Here is a 15,382-nt window from a genome sequence, read left to right as displayed (position 1 = left end):
CAAATAGTGTATCTTGTTAGAATCCCAATTTGTTATGTACATTGCAAGAATGCCTTCATTAGATTGCTAAGAGTATGTATTTGTCAGCAGTGAATGGATATCAGTGGAGTTGACTTGCCCTAAAATGAGCTAGAGCAAGCAGAGGATGATTTACAATATTCTGTTATAAATGTAAACATACTGTCAGGTCAGGTAAAAAACTGGATTTGTATAGTACAAAACCATAAAATGATTGCCCTTAATACAGAAAGTAACTGATCACTTTGACTCAAGAAAAACCTTATAAACCTTTCAGACCCCCATTAGCCCATTTATTTGCATGATATTTGTAAATTTTAATACTGCTTATCATGCTGTTAGTTGCCATTAAACAATCGGTACTTTGTGTCGACAATGATTGCTCTTTATATTTGATAGGAAAATCCCTTCATTTCTTTCCCTAGTGCTAATTAATTAGTTCTAGCAATTTCCCTATGACAATTTTTTCACCAATTTCAACCCATTTTCATAGCCCAAAGTCAAAATGCATTTGGGATATACCGTTAACGTTCGTCTAATGGCGCTATGGGCTCCCTTGACATCACTTGAATTTTAGACACAAACTAAAAGTATCCTCCCATAAAAATCCCACCAGCAAAAAAACAAAAATTCTTGTTGGGATTTTTAGAGTAGGGAGCTCTCTATTTTGTAATTTGTATTTTGTAGTTTACCCTGATCAACTTAATGCAGGATATTGCTCAAATAATCTGAAGAGCCATCCAATTTCAATTCAAATTTCAGCATATTATTGTTGCCTGTGAAATGGACAACAGTATTTCTTAAAAATTGAAATTGCTATATTATTTACTTGATTAGGATTTAATATGAAATGCAGTTAAGTTTCAAAAGGTACCATGAATGCTATGCTTCATTCCACTTTTATCAATAACAACATTTCTTCAAAGCAGTAGTTTTCTTTTGTTGTGTTACTTTGTCTGTCATCATGTACTGATTGACGTAATAAATAGTTCACCATTTTATTGCATATTATGATGACATTGACAACATTATGCAGTCTCTGTTTCCACAAACAGTACATATAATTCATTTATCATAGAAGGTTCACCAATTTGCTAGTGTTCTACATGAACTAATATTGATGTATTTCAACAGGTTTTAGAAGTTCCATAAAAGTAGAATGAACTTGAGCATCATAATTAGTAGCTTTTGTGGTTTAATATTAATATAGGCATTTATAGTGGCAGCTTAATCCAAAGTTTAGATAAGTGAGAGAATGTTTTGTTTTCTTTTTTGCAATGCATGAATTGCACACTTCTTCAATTGCATTGTGATTATGAAACCTATTATTGTCAAGCGTATGCATGTTTTTAACTCATTCCTTCTTCAGGACACAAAGTCAAGACTCCTGAAAGAATGAAGAAACCAGATAAAGGCAGGACTCCTTCAAAGTCAGAAAGTGTAGGGTTTGAAACGTCTCTCAAGATAACTATAGTTAATAGTCAAATTTGTACACCTGCAAAAGCTTCCAAAAACAGGATTGGAAAAAGCCCCACTACAAAGACTTCCAAAAACAAGACTGAAGAAAGCCCATCTGCAAAAGCATCCAAAAACAAGATTGAAGAAAGCCCATCTGCAAAAACTTCCAGAAACAAGATTGAAGAAAGCCCATCTGCAAAAGCATCCAAAAACAAGATTGAAGAAAGCCCCTCTGCAAAAGCTTCCAGAAACAAGATTGAAGAAAGTCCATCTGCAAAAGCTTTCAGAAACAAAATTGAAGAAAGCCCATCTGCAAAAGCTTCCAGAAACAAGATTGAAGAAAGCCCATCTGCAAAAGCATCCAAAAACAAGACTGAAGAAAGCCCATCTGCAAAATATTCCAGAAATCAGTCTGACGAAAGCCCATCTTCAAAATTATCCAGAAACAAGACTGAAGAAAGCCCAACTGCAAATTCTGCCAAAAACAAGATTGAAGAAACCTCAAAAGCTTTTGACTTCTGCAACCAGATCTTTACTGCATCACCACCAAAGAAACTTAAGAAAGATGCCAAATCTAAATCCAGATCCAAAAGTCTTACATCAGATACAGGAATTAAAGATGCTAAGAGAAAACGCACCAATGTTGAAGATGGCAAAAGCCAGATAATGTCGGCTGTCACAGAAAGTAAGAAGGAAAAAAGGAAAAAATTGAATAAATCCAAGTTATCACAAATATGTGACATCCAACAGATCCAGTGGAAACCTCCCAAAGATGACTCTACAAGACGATATGATTCTCTGAAAAGTTTCAGAATACCAAAGAAGTCTTCTCAACTCACTGGCAAAACAACTGGTGGTGCAACAGACACAGGTGCCGGACAATGGAGCAAAGTGGATGAAAGTCCTAAGAAAGAAATCACCAGGCAATATGATTCATTAAAAAGCTTCAAAATTCCAAAGAGGTCTGCTCAGGTCAATAAAACTGACATCCTGTATTCATCACCTGCCAAAAAAGCAAAATTTGAAGTCCTACCTCCCAGTTCACCTTCAGATTGTGAATCAACACATGAGAGTCCTCTTAAGCAATTCAAAATTCCAAAACTCTCTGTCAAAAATACAGATGTACATACTCTTGACACAAGTGACAGCATAAATCAAGATGCATGTCTCCCAACTTCTAAGCCTAAAAATCAAGATGCATGTCTCAATACTTCTAAGCCTAAAAATCAAGATGCAAGTCTACCTACTTCTAAGCCTAAAAATCAAGATGCAAGTCTACCTACTTCTAAGCCTAATGGAAGTGAAAAATCTCCCACAACAGAGGAAGCCTCGGAAGACCGTATCAAAGCAGCAAAGATCAAGGAGCTAAAGGATGCAATAAAGAACTTGGATCACCAAATAGAGGTTAACAGGGCTCTCAAAAAACTGACAGAAGGTGCAAAACTGTCAGAACTGAAAGGTATTTCAGGGGAGAGTTTGAAGGAGATATCTGATAAAATCCATGCAGATAACTTCGAGGCAAAAGGTTACAAACCTGCTGTATCAGCTTCCGAAGACACTAGTACTTCAAAACCAGATCAAGACCAAATTGATCTTTGGCATGATCTTGGCATTGAAAGTGCAAGTGATGCAGAACAACCAGACGCTAATGGGACAGATGATGCACCAAAATCTGACATAAAAGAAGTGGATATAATTGAAAGTAAAACGGAAGCAGAGGAAGTATCCATATCTGATACGCAAGAAACCCCAAATGCAGATCATAAATTAGCTGATGCAAAAGAAGTTTCCTTATTTGCGACACAGGAATCGGAACTAGCAACACAAGAGGAATTACTAATTGATGCAAGTAAAGTTGAATTATCTATAGTTGGCAGTGAAGAGGAAAGAGAATCACTGGTCAAAACTGAAAAGGTGGAGCTACCAGTAACTATAACAAGTGAGCGGGAGCTACTTGCAACAGAAGCATCTGGAGATGTATCAATCACTTCAAAAATGACCCAAGCTAGTAGAGAAGAAGCGGAGAACCTAAAGTCATCTCTTTCATATTCAAGTCAAAACTTGACTACTTCAGCAAATGTTTCGGGACAAATTCCAAAGCAACTTGAAACTGAGGACAATTATTCAAAGATTTTACAACTTGTTTCTGAAGCAGCTGCACAAGACAAAGCTACTAACATTGACAACCCCCTCCAATCATTGACATTGACCTCTGACATTTCACCAACTTGTGAATTGACAGACCAGGCTCTTCAGCCGTCCATACAGACAGTATCAACACTACCGTCAACACTACCTATTGCCATTCTTGACCATTTGGGACAAGACAAAGATACAACTGAGCCAGTGACCATGACCACTGACAGCATTGTGACTAAATCCACAAAAACAGAAGTGACTCTCAATGAAAGTAGCCAAACCATTCCAAAGACATTACCGCCAAGTGATCTTGACACTGAGAAAACAACAAAGTGGGTGTCTACAACAAATTGGGTGTCGGATCAAGATGGTGTGTCTGACCGGTCAAAGCTTTCCTCCACTCTGCCTGGAGAAGGAAGGACAGATACAGTAGAGGAGCAAATGGAGGTTTGCATTGATGTAACAGGTGCAGAGGCAGCCACACCCAACAAGTCTATTTCTTCAAAGAATGAGCACCAGGCTCCAGCCACTCCCTTAAGTCAAAACACCACCGATGACCTTGCAGCAGCAACACCTGTTCCAGATGTAGCAAATCTTTTCAAAACAGCTACAAAAGCAAGTCAGAATATGGCATCGGTATTCTCACCTATTGATCAGGCCAGTCCATTTTCATTTTCATTCTCTGATATTATGCCACTTAGTCCATCAACACCGGGCTCTCCTGCTCCAGATGATATTACCTCTGACAATGAAAAGACAAAGCCACGTCCTGTTGATGCGGTGTCACTGTTCCAGACAGCAGCTAAAGCTAGTGAAAAATTCTCTCCATTGTTCAAAGGTCAAGAACATTTCACACCCATCACAGCAATGCAACCAACACCATCTGGAGTATGTAGGACTGAAAGTCTATCTGCACATACTTCCTATCAGTCTCCTTCTATTGTTACTCCTATTAAAAAACCAGGTGAGACTTCTGAAAGTAGATCATCACTTTCACTTTTCAAAACTGCTGTGAAAGCTAGTTTTGGCATGAATACTTTGCCCAGGATACTGAAGCCCTCTAGTAGTAGTTCTGCAGAGGACACACCCATGTCAAGTCTGGCAGTTCAAGAAAAACCATCTGCAGATCTCCAGCTTATGTCTTCTCCAGATATAGCATTTCAAAATAAGCCATCTGCAGTTCTACAACCCATAAATACTTCAGGTCTGGCATTCCAAGCAAATCATTCTGTAGATCTCCAACTCGGGTCTTCCAGCCTGGCAAACCATGAAAAGTCATCTGCAGATCTGCAACACATGTCTCCTGCAGGTCTGGCATTCCAAGAAAAGCCATCTTCAGATCTAAAAGATGTGTCCTCTCCAGGACTTACATGGCAAGAAAAGCCATCTAAAGACCTGAAAGACATGTCCTCTTCAGGACTGGCATGCCATGAAAAGCCAACTGCAGATCTCCAACCTAAAAATTCTTTAGGTCTGGCATTGAAAGATAAGCTATCTGCAGATCTGCAACACCTATCTACTTCAGAACTTACATTTCAAGAAAAATCATCTGCAGTTCTGCAACCCGTAACTTCTTCAGGTCCAGCATTTCAAGAAAAGCCTTCTGCAGATTCGCAACCCATACTGTCCTCAGGTTTTGGATTCCCAGAAAAGCCATCTGCAGATTCAAAACTCAAGACAAAATCTCCATTTGATTCACCTAAACCAGTTGTACTGTACAATACCAAAAAGACTGCAAAGAAGACTTTTGAAGCCACTCACCGTCCATGGGAGGACAAGTATCCAACATCAACAAAATCATCAGTAGTTGATGCATCCATCACCCCTCTATATGAAACACCAATGAGTTCACCTTTCATAACTACACCTGATAGTAATATTTCACTTGGATCCTCTCCAGGCCACACAGGGCCAACTCTAATCCAAAGTACATCTGATCAGTTATCAGCACTTCCAGTGGAAACTGGCAGAGCCCATGCGTGGCCTTCATTCCTTGATGATAGTAACAGTCAGAGCATGTTAATTGATAGACCAGAGGAATGTGGTATATTTTCAACAGGATCGTCAAACAAGATTAAATCGGAGAGTAGCTCAGTACAAATTAGCACTCAACATGCTTCAAGTATTTCCAAATCTGGCAGTGTTTGGCCTTCTTTCCTTGATGACAGCAAACATCTAAACATGGCAGATGAAAAAACAGCTTTACCAGGAAAACCTTCACTTGAAAGTTCAGACATGACCAAGTCTGCTGTACCCATGAATACTCAAAGTAATACTGTAGATACTTCTAAATCTCATGATGAAGTATCAAAAGTTGAATCAGTACCCCAATCTACTTCTGATATACCATCTCAGCCATTTGCAGATTTGCCTGTTAAGTCAACTGTTTGCAGTGAAATCATTTCAACTTTGGCCGCTGTAGCCAATATGCATATGAAATTCACACCAAGAAGCACAGGGAATGGTAAATTATCAGCATCATCAAGTGCAGCTGAAATAGAAGCAGTTATGAGTCCTTTGGAAAATCTTCCATCTAAAGCAAAGGAGACTAGTGAATCATGTAAAACCAAAGTAGTTGCCAAGAATGAAACGTCTTCCAAAATCATAGAAACGGGTCAGCATAATGACACTTACACTTGCAAATTAAAGACCGATGGTATCAAGATGATGTTTTTTAAATCGCCACCCAAGACTTTTAAATCACCACCTAAGATTAATAGGAAAGACATGCCAAATGAGCAGCTTGATCAAGTGAAACTTTCAGATCCTGTGTCTCAGGAAGGAGACAAAACACCTACTAGACACTCTGAAATACCAGCCGCATTCAAAACAGTGGCAACCTCTGAGCATGTGCCACAGGTGCAGCAACTTGGGGATGATCTCTGTATAGACCAAGATACACATGTGAAAGTTAATCCAGTCGATGATAGCGCAAGAGACAGTGATAAGTTGGTATGTGAGGAAACGATGTCTGTCATACTTGATAAGATCTGTTCCAATTTTCTACAACAGACAAGAAAGAGTGATGATACGTGTTGTACTGAAGGGTCCGTTTCAAATGATAGTAAGAAGAAGAAAGGTGCAGCCAACGATATCAAAGAAGATACTGATCTTGTGGAAACTAATTATTCAGCGCTAGAAAAGATCATGGATAAACCTCAGACACCAAATGTTTCTAAGATATTACTACAAGAGAGTTCTGTTGCCAGGGAAAGTATGAGCATAGCTAAGAAAGCTATTGATATAGACACTAATCGAGAGAAACCAGAAACTAGTTCTAGTCTATTGAAGAATAACACACCTGACCCAGCATCAAAAACTCAAGAAGCACCTAGTAAAGAAGGGGCTGATGTTAACAAAGGGATGGGAAAATACAAAGCATTAAAAGATACTTATCAAGGGAAAAATGCAAAAATCAAGTCTCTTGTACCTAAAAAGAACAAAGTTACATATCAGTGTAAAGCTACTGTGAGTTCCACTATAACAAAGAAGGTAGATATTACAATCCCACAAAAACAAGCACAAGCAGACATTGTGGAAACAAGACAAACGAAGGTAGATTCCCAAACTACTGATGACTCAAAAGCAGTTAAGACTGGTATTTCACACAAAGATGCCCCTCTCAAGCATGTTAAAAATGATTTAGTTACGGGTTCTCTGGGAACTACATTCAAGAAGTGGCAGGAGATGATAGGTTTTGATGCAGACGAAAATCCACCAGATGTTGACAAACAAAGTGTTGCTGAAAGTAAAGCTGCATCAAGCATTTCATCCACAAAAGCACTTGTAAAGAGATCATCAGATTTTGAGCAGCAGTCATTAAGTGTTGCAGCCACAAAAACAATGGCAGGTGTCAAGTCAGTTGCGACAAATAGTCCTAAATTAGATACCATCAGTCTAAATGCATCAGGGAGTATCATAGATTCTGTGAGTGTATCAAGTAGTATTCTGGACAGCGATTCAGAATTTGTACTTGTGGATGAAATCAAACATAGCACACCAACAAGGGGAAGTGAGAATTCAAATTGTAGTTTGGCAGCAGAAATTGGGGCGATGGTGGAAATTAAAGATGTTGGTATGGTGACAGAAAGTGGAAGGCTGTCGGCAACTAAGAGAAATAGTGATGGTAGTTTTTGTCATAATGACGAATGGGTTATTGTTGAGAGTATATCTGAAGCGGATTCAGAGGTTGATGTGAATAGCAGAACAAAAGGAGAGTCACAAGTGGAGAAGGCCATCAATAAGAAATTGCCAAAACCTTTCAAGCTCGTACTAGATTGTGCTGACACAGCTGGAGAAGACTCAAATCCCGAATCAGAGAATAAATGTTCAGATGTATCAAACATAGAGTGGTTGGAAACATTACCAGATGGGGATGAGCTAGCTGACATTGAAGGTGCTGTAGAAAAAGTGGATAGCAGTTTACCTAGTAAGAAGACAACACTTGACTTGACAGAATTATCGCAAAGAAGAGTGGTGATCACAAGTGTTAAAGATTCTGAAGTCAAGGAAAGTAATGATGGAGAACAGAAGAAAATTGGCAGTGATACCAAAGGGCAAATTGGAAAGGGTATCAGTGCAATGTCAAAAACAATTGCTGATGCAGTTACCGCAGTTATGTGTAAAGTCACAAAAGGCATCCGATCAAAAAAATTGGTAACAGAGGCAAGTGGTGTCAGGAAAGTTCAAGTGGTCTCGAAAACATCAGCTGTTGCGAAAATAGCTTCAGTGAAGAAGGCAGTAGACAGCAAGAGTTCTTTGGGAACTAAAACAACAAAAACTAGCCATCAAAGTGTCAAGAAAACAACACCAGTTACATCAAGTGGAAGTAAAACAGGAAAACATAAAGTTGGTAGCAATTCTACGACGTCCAGTCAAGGTGATTCAAAACCAATGGTTAAAGGTACATCACAAGAACAGAAGGAAGTAGTAGTAAGGAAAGTAACAGTGGTCAACAAAAGTGCTGATGCTGGAACCAAGAAAGGAATTACAAGTGCTGCTACAAGTAAGAAAACAACATCAACGGAAGCTAGTAAAGCAACACTGTTAAAGGAACAGAAGGAAGTAGTAGTAAGGAAAGTAACAGTTGTCAACAAAAGTACTGATGCTGGAACCAAGAAAGTAATGACAAGTGCTGCTACAAGTAAGAAAATAACATCAACCGGTGCTAAAAAGGAAGCTAGTAAAGCAAGTACAACATCAACCGGTGCTAAAAAGGAAGCTATTAAAGCAAGTACAACATCAACCGGTGCTAAAAAGGAAGCTAGTAAAGCAAGTACAACATCAACCGATGCTAAAAAGGAAGCTACTAAAGCAAGTACAACAAGTGCAAAAGATAAAAAGCCAAGCACTGTAAGTGCTGCCAAAGATACAGCCACAATAAACTCGACACAGGCAACAACCACCAGTAAAGGAAATAACAGAGAAATATCAAAAGGGGCTGGTAAAGCTGTGGTTGCCAGGCAACGGCACCATCCATATGAACGACCAAAGAAATCCAATGGACCAACTTTCAATCAGCATTTAATTGTACCTGAACTTCATGAACTCATGCAGAATTTCACCTCTGCATCTTACATCGCTCGTAGACAAGATAGACTAACAATGCCAAAAGAGAATTTTTTCGATGAAGCTGCTAAAGAACCTGGACGATTCAAAGATATGGGAGAAACAATATGCAGTGGTGTCGCCATCAAGTTAAATGAGAAGAAGTACAACACAAATGTGCACAGAGATACTGCCAGTAGAAGAAAATCTCGTGTGGAAGCTCTTGAAGAGAGACTGAACAGAATCCCGGAGAGGAGGACTGTTAGTTCTAGTGAATACAACATGGACTCTGAGTTCTATGGGCAGGTGAGTCGATGTCAGGTCCATGAACTTTTTTTTTCAGTTCTTTGTTGATTTTCAAAATGTTTCTGCTTCTTGGAATCAATTCAGGCCCAAGCACTTCCAGTGTTTTCTTGTGTATCTAATTTTAAATTGGAAATGAAATTCAAACTTCGAAAGATTGCTGAACTTGAAATTCATAAGAAATTCTAGTGATGTAATGTTGTAGTGATGACATGGAATTCCTTGCCAGCTTAAGCAAAATAAATTGATACAAATGTGTAATGTAACATATAATAAGGCTATTTAGATGCACTCAAATGTTTGACCATTTTGTTTTCCCTTTTCTCTATGCACATTTTTCTTTCATCTGTACCCCTCCTTAATTCACCCAAAGATGTCCCCCAATTTGCATGCTGCCCCAGCTAAAATCCCCTCCCATTGCTGTCCTATACAGGGCCCTGGAGGCAGCAGAGGACCCCAGAGGTCAAGAAGTCGTCTCTTATCAGATATTGGGGACCACTTTAGGCATGCTAGTCTTTGATTGAATTCTGTTTATGTGTATTTGTGTTAATAAAGAATTTGTTGTTAACTGCAACTACATGGATAACTTGGTCCACACTCCATTGTACTTGACTCATATTACAAAGTTTCTAAAAGAATCCAAGAATTATTCAAAGGGTGATTAAAACAGTGCAGAGAATGTGGTTGTTTTTATTATTTATAAAACACACATTGTACTGTCTTTATTTGGAGCCTTTGTAAAATAAGCACATAAGGTCATGTTTTTTATGTTGGGCACCAATTGCGTTGCATGTGTATTTTTCAAGCGAATCACATGTTTTTACAGGTTTGGTACTATAACTTCAAAAGTTTACATTAGAACCCAATTAAAGTATATATTCTGAGAGCATATACTCGGATGATTTCAGAAACGAAACAATGGGAGTCATTATACAGGGTGGCCCATAAAATATACAGGGTGTAACAAGCAAAATAAGGATGAAAATATTAATTCAGTTAGGGGTGTCACCCCGACGATTACATCGATAATGTAAAAATTTGACAAATGTTTAAAATAGCTAACTTAATTGCCCACCCAGTCATATGGAACTTATGGCGGTCAAGTAATTCAAAATGTTGATACAGGGTTGTCAACAATATATCTATATTTATATAAATTTCTTCAAAACACACCTTATTTGGCACTGGAAATGCAAATTTTCATGATTGAGGGATGTAACTAGATGTAAACTAAGCTCAACAATCCAGTTTTGAAAGTTAAAAGAGAATTCGACAAAGCGTTTTTTGTAAAATTGACTTTTGGACCAAAATTGAGTGTGAGGCGCTCTTTTAGATTTGTTTAAACCTTCTATGTTTTACTAGTTTTAGTTTACTAAAGTAAAGAGGATCACAACCAAGGTCTGCTTAAGAAATTTGAGCCTTTTATCATGTTTGGTTTGCCCGTAGCACCCTTTTGAATGTTCCCTACATTAAATCCCTATTCAAATGCAAAGAGGTCAATGAACTTTATTAGTGTAGCAACAAATAATTAGTAAATTTTAATTGTCTAATTAACAAATACTGAGGCAATGAATGCTAAACATGATATCATTTAGCCGAGATCAAGTACAGAAACAAGTAGAAAATAGAAATCCATCAATAATGTTTATTGAAGATCATGTGGCGGAGGATCACCATTGTACAGCATTGTGATCCTCCACCACATGATCCTCCATCACATGAGCCACCCCTGACTAATTAGACTTAACGAGTTGCAGTAATTAGTACAAATGAAAATCATAAATTTTTGTTTCAGAAATTGAAAGGCCAATGTCTAAGGAACAAAATAGTACTAGACAAGCTCATAATAAACATCAAATAAATACACGACATGCATGTTAACATGTCTTGATGAGTAAGAATGCAACAGAGCCACCCTTTTTAGGTGCCCAGTATAAAAAACATGACCATATGTAGTGTGTGTGATAGTTTAGATATGAACAAATTGTACATGGAGTGTACCCAGTTTATGTGTGATGTTGCTGTGTTGTATGTGGAAGTATGTTCATAGAATGTTGATCAGGAAATCTGCTTTTATTATTTATCGTTTCCTTGTCAATTATAGCTTGACTAGAGCTATAGAAATGAAGACATGAATGTTAGTACCCCAAATTGTTTGAATAAACATTCCATTCGTCGTACCCCTGTGTTGTCTGCCAATTTTTTAATCAAATACCAGAACATTTATTACAACACATTGTTGTACATACCATCAATTTGCACACTGGAGAGTGTGTCTACCCTCCTACATCAAATAAAATAATTTTACTAAATCAGCAGCAGATTACGTAGATTTTCTGACTTTGTAATTCTTGTTTATTTTAATATAACATCGTATTTGTGCAAAATGTGATGTTGATAATATTGCATGCTTTAATGTTTATATAACAATGTTAAGAATTAATAGTAAACGTGATTGTTATGTTGGTTAACACAGTTCTTTGTATCTGATCCAGAATGTTCACTTACTTGTGTACGTTTCAACACCTGTTGTCTTTATCAACACTTGATGGGTAGTGACTGCTACTGACAACCGACGCTAGAAGTAATTCCAGCGTTGATCTTGGAGTTGCCAGTTGATTTTCCTCCAAGGGATTTGTCAGATCCCTGTTTCAGAAAGTCATCAAAAATGTGAGATAGTTGCAGTCACTACCTATCAGGTGTTGATTAAGACAACAGGTGTTGTTGAAACGTACACAAGTAAGTGAACATTCTGGATCAGATACAAAGAACTTTGTTAACCAGTTTACTGTACCGATCCTGATGAATCTGTTCAATCGTGATTGTTATGTGTTTATATTTGTATGTCAGTATTGTAATAACTATATTATTTTGTAATCATAATCTGAGACAAATTAATATGTGACAGTAAGTGCACCGCCATGATTTGGTGCACTTTCAGTGATAATTATTATACACATCGTTTCCTGACATTTCGTTTTGCAGGTTAACCATATTTTATGCTGATAACATCATTGTTTTATACTAACCTTTTGAAATAATACAATATAATAATTAACAATTTGCATTTTGAGTTAAATGTACTCATCTTTACATGCTCAATAAACTGCTAACAACTGTTACTGACCTCATATTCATTCTTTTTCCAGTAATTATCATCTTCAAAGTTTTATCATCTTTAAAGTTGACAAAGTATTAATGATCTCATTTCATTTCATTTTCTCATCAAATAACATACAAGAGACTGCATAGTGTTGAACTGTGGGAAAATGTGTTATAGTTTTGTTGCATTTATTCTTTTTACCTTGTCGGACAATGATTCTGCAATATTGTTTCTGTTTGTCCATCATCCTTCTGTCCACATGCCGTTGTGTTACCAAAGCTTCTGGACATGGTATCTCTAGATATATGATGGTGCAACCAGGTGGAGGAAGGATGTTCATTGCCTTAATCCAATTCAGAAAGATTTTGATAAAATATTAAGTGTGCCATTTCTTTTATTTATGCAGTCTCATTATCTCTATTTGTTAAGTCATTCTCTTTAGGTTATTACAAAGGCCAACCATATAATGACAAATTTGCTGGCATTTAAATGAAGCATGTGAAGTGGTGGGTGGGTTTCAGGAGCAGGCATATGTGATGACAAATTTCTGGACTGATTATTATGTTAACAGTGACAACATTTTTAAAATCACGAAAATGTGTACCATATTCTCTCTCATTCTCTCACATTTTCCAAAAGAGAGTGTTAATTAGATTGTTTTCAAAGATGTATATGTCAATTGCTTTAATTACATGTTGTTACATATTTTGCCAAACCCTTTTTAATCGTAGTCGGCATGTAGTATGTGCGTAATGTTAATCATTTTTAGTGCGCTTAATTTGTAAGAAGGATTTTGCAAAACATTTTGAATTAAGCTCCAGAATATTTCAGCAAGTTCAATTTAGATGTAATAAAATATTAAAATTAATCATGGAATACATGGCCATCCCTAAACCTGATCTCATATCTTACTGTAACAATCAAAATCCGCCCTAACCATAATCAGTAGGGAAAGCCATTTATTCCATTATTCCTTTTATCAGAAAATCAAACCCACAAATAAAAAAGGGCAAAATTTTGTTGTTTTATTACATGTATATATTTACATAATAGAGAGTAGCCCAGATCAGTGAACAAATAACTGCTTTCCACTAGTGCAAACATTACAAGTGGTAAAGTAAAAAAGCTATAACATTGCAAATGACAAAGTAACAAAGATATAACATTACAAGTGACAAAGTAACAAAGATATTACATTACCAGTGACACAGTAACAAAGATATAACATTACAAGTGACAAAGTAACAAAGATATAACATTACCAGTGACAAAGTAACAAAGATATAGCATTGCATTTGGAAGTGACATGATATTAACAAAGATATAACATTACAAGTGACAAAGTAACAAAGATATAGCATGGCAAGGGGCAAAGTAACAAAGATATAACATTACCAGTGACAAAGTAACAAAGATATAGCATTGCATTTGGAAGTGACATGATATTAACAAAGATATAACATTACAAGTGACAAAGTAACAAAGATATAGCATGGCAAGTGGCAAAGTAACAAAGATATAACATTACCAGTGACACAGTAACAAAGATATAGCATTACAAGTGACATAGTAACAAAGATATAACATTACCAGTGACACAGTAACAAAGATATAACATTACAAGTGACAAAGTAACAAAGATATAGCATGGCAAGTGGCAAAGTAACAAAGATATAGCATTGCATTTGCAAGTGACATGATATTAAAGTCATAATGTACGATCTTTTTTCAGAATTTACCTTTATTTTTTTTCAAAACCGATTTTTTGGCATATTTGTAATACTTACACATGTTCTAACTTAAATCTATGAGCAAACTGTCAAATTAGTCCTATTTGTAGTAAAACGGGACAATTTTCTGTTGGTCCGACATAAAGTCATAATTTTTTAGATTATGACTTTATGTCGGCCACGATCGCAAACCATAGTCTCGTAAAAAAAAGGCTTGGTTACGCTCCCTCCACAGGGAGCGTAACCAAACTGGCCACGTAGGAGACTAACTCTGAGGCCGCACTCGCTGTCCTAATCCAAATAGTGCGAGATGTTTGAGTGATAGAGGTGAAGTTTATGATGTTGTTTCTTTGCAAATTCCCAATGTTTTTTTCGTCTAAATGTATTGGGAACTTTCATAATGATTGCATATTATCATTTTAGAAGAAAAAAAGAAAAATTTAAAAAGATTGTACATTAAGGCTTTAACAAAGATATAACATTACAAGTAAAGAAGTAACAAACATAACATTACAAGTGACAAAGTAACAAAGATATAGCATTACAAGTGACAAAGTAACACTTTAACAAACATAACATTACAAGTGACAAAGTAACAAAGATATAGCATTACAAGTGACACAGTAATAAAGATATAACATTACAAGTGACAAAGTAACAAAGATATAGCATTACAGGTGACAAAGTAACAAAGATATAACATTACAAGTGACACAGTAACAAAGATATAGCATTACAAGTGACACAGTAATAAAGATATAACATTACAAGTGACAAAGTAACAAAGATATAGCATTACAGGTGACAAAGTAACAAAGATATAACATTACAAGTGACAAAGTAACAAAGATATAGCATTACAGGTGACAAAGTAACAAAGATGTAACATTACAAGTGACAAAGTAACAAAGATATAACATTACAAGTGACAAAGTAACACTTTAACAAACATAACATAACAAGTGACAAAGTAACAAAGATATAGCATTACAAGTGACAAAGTAACAAAGATATAACATTACAAGTGACACAGTAATAAAGATATAACATTACAAGTGACAAAGTAACAAAGATATAGCATTAC

The 15,382-nt window shown here is 36.6% G+C and overlaps 1 protein-coding gene across 1 annotated transcript in view; it reads left to right on the top strand.

Annotated features, from left to right (window-relative positions):
* The window catches only part of LOC140147232 (uncharacterized), a 71,287-nt gene that overhangs the window by 50,533 nt on the left and 5,372 nt on the right, over nucleotides 1-15,382 (top strand). The window contains exons 22-23 of the mRNA XM_072169012.1: nucleotides 1,388-9,468; nucleotides 9,899-9,969. Of these exons, the coding sequence (XP_072025113.1) occupies nucleotides 1,388-9,468; nucleotides 9,899-9,969 (8,152 nt within the window). The remainder of the gene's footprint in view (nucleotides 1-1,387; nucleotides 9,469-9,898; nucleotides 9,970-15,382) is intronic.

This window comes from Amphiura filiformis, chromosome 3 (assembly GCF_039555335.1).
Source record: "Amphiura filiformis chromosome 3, Afil_fr2py, whole genome shotgun sequence".
NCBI classification, from domain to species: Eukaryota; Metazoa; Echinodermata; class Ophiuroidea; order Amphilepidida; family Amphiuridae; genus Amphiura; species Amphiura filiformis.
This window is presented reverse-complemented; position numbering and strand designations above follow the sequence as displayed.